The sequence below is a fragment of the Chrysemys picta genome, chromosome 4, assembly GCF_011386835.1.
Source record: "Chrysemys picta bellii isolate R12L10 chromosome 4, ASM1138683v2, whole genome shotgun sequence".
NCBI classification, from domain to species: domain Eukaryota; kingdom Metazoa; phylum Chordata; order Testudines; family Emydidae; genus Chrysemys; species Chrysemys picta.
In genome coordinates, this window is record NC_088794.1 from 18,085,208 (window position 1) to 18,091,242 (window position 6,035).

Genomic DNA, 6,035 nt, shown 5'->3' on the forward strand with positions numbered 1-6,035 from the left:
GGAAGTGCAATTAGATCAACTTTTGAAACTTGGACTCTGTAAATGGAAAATGTGTCTAATTCACTATGGAGCAATGTAGCTTAGTTGTTAACACATGGTTAACGGGTGGGTTTTTTTTTTTTGTGGCACTTCAGTTCAAAAAGCACTTTGTGTAAAGTCACTGCATTCAGTCTCAATCTTTAGTGTTTCAGTTAGACTACTAGCTTTGATACTTCAAAAGGAGTTTGTTTTGGACAATAAGAATCAAAAGACATGCACAAGAGAAGACTCTTCCAGAAGCCTGAAAAACTGATGCCTACAGTGCAAAAACCATGGGGTAAGATCATACCTTCAGTAATGGCAATGCAAGTTTTATCTTTGACTTTAATGGAGGTGTGATTTCACCTACGGTTGCTATATTGTGCCATGATATGTCTGTACAGTATGCTTCAGACTAAGAGCATGAAGCGCTACACAACACCGGAGCTTCAGTAATATACAAAGGACAAAGTTGTATAATTGTTTCCCACTCTTGGGCCAGGTCTACACTAACCCCCTAATTCGAACTAAGGTACGGAACTTCAGCTACGTGAATAACGTAGCTGAAGTTCGAAGTACCTTAGTTCGAACTTATCTTGGTCCACACTCGGCAGGCAGGCTCCCCCGTCGACTCCGCGGTACTCCTCTCGCCGAGCTGGAGTACCGCAGTCGACGGCGAGCACTTCCGGGTTCGACTTATCGCGTCCAGACTAGACGCGATAAGTCGAACCCAGAAGTTCGATCGCTCGCCGCCGAACTACCGGGTAAGTGTAGCCAAGGCCTTGATTGCAAGAGATTTAATATACAGTAGTTAAATTAAAAAATAGAATACATTTTACCAGCCCGATTAGACAATGTAACCTTTAGCAAATAAATTCAGAATACTGTAGAAAGGATATTGAACTGAAAGGAGCATAGGATGTAGTTAAGGTAGAAGGGCACGGTTGTCAGAAGCTGAAGAGAGGAATCCTGTCCAAGATGGCAAGAGACAGAAGAGGATTTTGGTGTCTCAAAATATAGTGTTAGTAACTTGAGTCTATCTTCTATGCACACAAGTTCACATCAGAATCCTGTCATTACTTGTGGCATATTGTTTGTCCAATCATATTTTCCAGCATTCTCAGTATGTCATTGCTGTGAGGACTATACAGAAGACAACTTGTAAGTCTTCTGAAGCCATTTGAATTTGCTATTTTGAACATTGCATTATTCTACTTTTAAATCTGTATGATTAAGTGATGCTACATTCACTTTGCTTATAGTGGGGGGGGGGGGAGTGAACACTGTCAGGTAAACCATTTGTCTTCTGCATAAGATTTTCACTGGTTGCTTGGTGTACAAAAACCCATGTAATGGTTATACAGTAGTCCAGGGGTCAGCAACCTTTCAGAAGTGGTGGGCCGAGTCTTCATTTATTCACTCTGATTTAAGGTTTTGCATGCCAGTAATACATTTTAACGTTGTTAGAAGATCTTTGTATAAGTCTATAATATATAACTAAACTATTGTATGTAAAGTAAATAAGGCTTTTTAAATGTTTAAGAAGCTTCTTTTAAAATTAAATTAAAATGCAGAGCCCCCCGGACCGGTGGCAAGGACCCGGGCAGTGAGAGTGCCACTGAAAATTGGCTCGCGTGCCGCAGGTTGCCTACCCCTGCAGTAGTCAACTCAATTTGAGGTCTATTTTCTAAAGGATCAGCATACTTGGTCAATCTCATGCACTCGATGTATTTCTCATTTCTTAACACCAGAGGGGGATGTTAATGCATCTTCCCATTCAATTTGTAAATTTTATGCATATGAATGATGAATAGTCTTTGTGCTCAGTCTATCTGAAGTAATACATTTGCAAGATTGTTTACCCCAACTGAGTACTGTAGTTTGACAAGTAAAAATCCCTCTCTTCCCCCAAATCAGGATCTGAATGACTAGATACTGGGCTTAATCGGATTAGTTTTCATGGCCATTTTGCAAGGCTAAACAAGTACTAGAAGGTATTAAATTTTGCACTGCAACTATATTAGGGCACCTATTCTCCCTTTGGTGCACAGGTGGTTTAACACTAACGAGCTTCCAAAAACTACATACGTTCTTTTATGGCCTTGTCTTCAGTAGGAGAAAAGGTATGTTTAACCCATGTTAACTAACCACATATTACAAAGCTTGTGAAGACAAGCCAGTTGCAGTTTTAACTCATTTTAACTGGCTTTGGTAAACCCTATAGGGGAATCTGTCGGTTGCCAGGGAGTCCCTATTTTCCTTGCAGCAGAAATCAGTTAAGTGCTGTCTTTCATGTGTTGAAAGTGATATTTGCACTAAAACCCATTCTCTAGTCAAGAGTCTTACTATATTTCTCTAGTTGACTGCCTACATTGTCCTGAAAAACACAGTACAGAGACAAAATGGGATGTCTGTGGGGGAGTGATATACTAGTGATGGTCAAAACATTTCCTCATGCATTACTATATTTTTGTAGCAAGGATTGTATTGCCCACCAAAATTAAGTCTCCATTTTGATTGAACATCCTAGGCAGTTAGCTGCCCCACAAAACATTGGGAACTAGCTGCTATTTCTAGTATAACTGTCATTCCGTGACTTAAATGTTTGTTTTCAGAAATGTCCTTTTATTTTTGTACAATATATTAATAAAAGCTGCATTGCCCTTTAACAGGACATAACTTGTTTTGCTTGCATTTTAGGCGTAGCTACAATTTTCAATCTTTCATACTTTCGGTTTTAAATGAGATTGGGCCTCTAATTTTCACTATTACCTTCCTGTTCTGGCTTGGACCGAGTGAAGTAAAACTACAATGGAGAGGTGGGGAAATCACTGCTTTTCTACTCTGACTCAAAGCACCATGAAGCTATTTGTAATGAATGACTGGCAACCAAGCAGTTAATAAACTTCCCAGCCTGACAATGGCTGCAGTGTCCTTTGTACTATGGGAAAATAGGAGGGGGAGAGATTTTAACTGTATCTCTAATACTCACTACTTCTGACCTTAGGCAAATCACTTAAGTTCTCTGCCTTATTTTATTCCTTCTGTAAAATGGGGGAACTTAAATATCTCACAGCTGGGTTAAGGTTCAATATTGTAATGTATTTTGAAAATGTGAAGTGCTATATAAATGCTATCTGTTAATTAGCATTTTGCCTAATTAATTAGTTTGTTGGTAATGAACTGTACACAGCTGACAGGAGAAAAGTACCTGACCATCCTACAGAGTCAAGTGGAAATAGCACTACATGTAGGTGACTAGCCCAGCCTGGTAAGATACCTTATCGACAAGCGCATTTTAATCTCACCCCACCCCCCGCAACACACCCTCAGTGTCGATACCGAATTATTTGTATTTATCAATAGGGTGAGGTACATTGAACTTGTTAACACGGCCAAAGTCCTTTTGTGTTGGGAGTGGGGTGTTTGCCTATAGCATTGTGTGTGCTTCATACTGTATATATAAAATCACACACCGCTTTAGATTGCCCCTGCCTATATTGTTGGAGGAAGGACATGAAAATAACTCAGGTTCTCACTAATTCATTATCTCATGGATAGGGTCTTTAGTTTCTGTGCAGTCAAATGGGGTCTTTTTATAGGCCTACTCCTTAGGGGTGCTACGCATTTGATACTTTAATGGGAGGTAAGAGTGCTAGGCCCCTGGCAGATCAGGACTTAAATTAATAGATGTTATGACATGTTTAATTCACACAGAGGGTATCAGGCTGCGAGGGGTTCTATTTTCAAGTAGTTAGAACTATTTTGAGTCCTCCTGCTAAATCAGTAGAGGTGCTGATAGCATAACACATGCCTCGGAATATCTACAAAACAAAATTCTATTTGCACTTGCAGTGGGTAAATACACTTTTCTGATTACTTAACTTGCCTGCATAGAGAGGAAAAATAGGCAAGAACCAGCCAGAAGCTTGTCATAGAGCAAATCACCTAAACGGAATGTCCTTTAACTTGTTGAGCCACATATTTTTGACTATATTTTGGGAGTGCATATCAAGTGTTAAAATAGGTCATGTTTTTATTCAAAGGTGATTAATATAAAACAGATATTTATAGATTTAGTACGGTCAATGTTTGTGCCTCTTCCCTCAGAGGAACCTTTTTGTTAATTATTAAGCAAGGAGAATGTGCAGCTTGTGGAAAGCTGCTGTGTATTCTATTTTATTACCAAACCCACAGTAATGGGAAGAAAAATATCAAGTAAAAGGCAGAGGAATTGTAAGCAGTTTGTTTTTCCAAATGCTATTTTACTCACAAGAAAACTGCCAAACTGCTGAAAGGTAAAATTATTTGAAAAAGTTTTCCAAAATTTAAGAATTTCCATAAACCACCTTCTAATTAAGGGGATTAGGAAGAAACTGTACCTAGGGACAGGTTATTCCATGACTGTCCACTACAGACTTTTTTGCATCTTCCTCTAAAAAAAAGTATCTGGTGCTGGCGGCTCTTGGAAACAGCAAACTGCACTAAATGAGCCACTTATCCAGTCTGGCAATCCTTATTTTCCTAACTAGAAAGTGACTATAAACAAGAGGGATGTAAATCTAATTCATTCATTATTGAAATGCAAATACATTTTTAAATATAATTTGCTATCTGATATTAGAACTAGAGTGAAGGGATTTTTTTTTAATAAACTACTTTAAAGCAAGTATGATATTGCAGATGGAACACTTGTATATGTCAGTGGAAGTTTCATGACCCAAGGACTACAGGATTGGACCACAATTAGTGTCCTTTGGCTGTAATGGTGTATATGGAATAGTGTGGCCTTCAAGTGCCTGTGTATGGAACAACACTGCTGCAGACAATATGAATCCTGAGTGTGCATAATGTATATTTACAGCTGTGTTGCATACCACCAAGCACGTGTCCGCCTGAATTTGTTTACACACTAACATTAAATGTTACATAGTAGTAATTGTAAGAAAAATATCAACTCTGCTACAATCTTCTGCTCAAGATGAGGCAAGATACTGTTTACAGCAAAATAAAATAAGCAGCTCAGGACATTTTGAACAGAGACATATTGCCCTTAGTTTTAGGGCATCCGAAGAAGTGGGTTGTAGCCCACGAAAGCTTATGCTCTAATAAATTTGTTAGTCTCTAAGGTGCCACAAGTACTCCTGTTCTTTTTGAGGATACAGACTAACACGGCTGCTACCCTGAAACCTGGTAAAATGTATAAACATTTTCAAAAGCACTCAGTGTTGGCTTAATTCTGCTCCCAGTGAAGGCAATCGGAGTTTTACCATTTACAGTATTTCAGTAGGAGCAGTGTTAGGTTAATGCTGAGTATTTTTCAAAATCCCACCCCATACTTTTAAAATTATATTAATTTTCAAGACCATGTTTATGAACTGAGCAATTGGTAGGTAGATGGGTGAAATCTTAGGTTTCTTACATACAACCAACACTACAACTCTTTCCTCTATGGATCATCTTTATAGAACATGGATGCATAAAATGCCAATTATATACCAGGGAAGGAACATAAATGTCAAATCCACTCAATTATACAGGCTAGTGGTGTTTTAGGGGTAAAACTGAGGACCAGCAACTCTGACATCCAGCCGGATTCTCTTCCCAGGGATAACCGCATGGATCTCTCACCTGGTTTTAATGCTGAAATGACATTCATTTCTGCAGGTAACTCTGCAACTGTCCCTGGGGTCTCAGCCATGTGGCAGCAAGCTGTATCCATTGTGTTCGTGTGGAGGGATGTCCCTTCTCTTTGGATCCACGGCTTTAGGAGACTGCTCCTCTTCCTTGCTCTCTGACCCCCACACCCTCTCCCATTTGATTGGAGAATGACCAGGATGACCTGAGGCGAATCTCTGTGCCTCTTTGCCTTAGTTTTTTCTACATGGCTCTGAATGGCTAAATAACATTTCCACCTAACTATTCAGGGTAGTGTTAAGGGAATACATGTTGTAATAGGAGCAGCTCCTTTATTTGATAACTGAAGCTTGTACCCCTGAGTGAGCCAGTCAGCTAGT

At 39.3% G+C, this 6,035-nt stretch overlaps 1 protein-coding gene across 1 annotated transcript in view; it reads right to left on the reverse strand.

Moving 5' to 3' along the window:
• The window catches only part of PFKFB2 (6-phosphofructo-2-kinase/fructose-2,6-biphosphatase 2), a 46,182-nt gene extending 40,406 nt beyond the window's left edge, over window positions 1-5,776 (reverse strand). Inside the window, exon 1 of the mRNA XM_065594587.1 lies at window positions 5,650-5,776. Within this exon, the coding sequence (XP_065450659.1) occupies window positions 5,650-5,740 (91 nt within the window). The 5' untranslated portion in view covers window positions 5,741-5,776. The remainder of the gene's footprint in view (window positions 1-5,649) is intronic.
• Window positions 5,777-6,035: the final 259 nt, after the last annotated feature.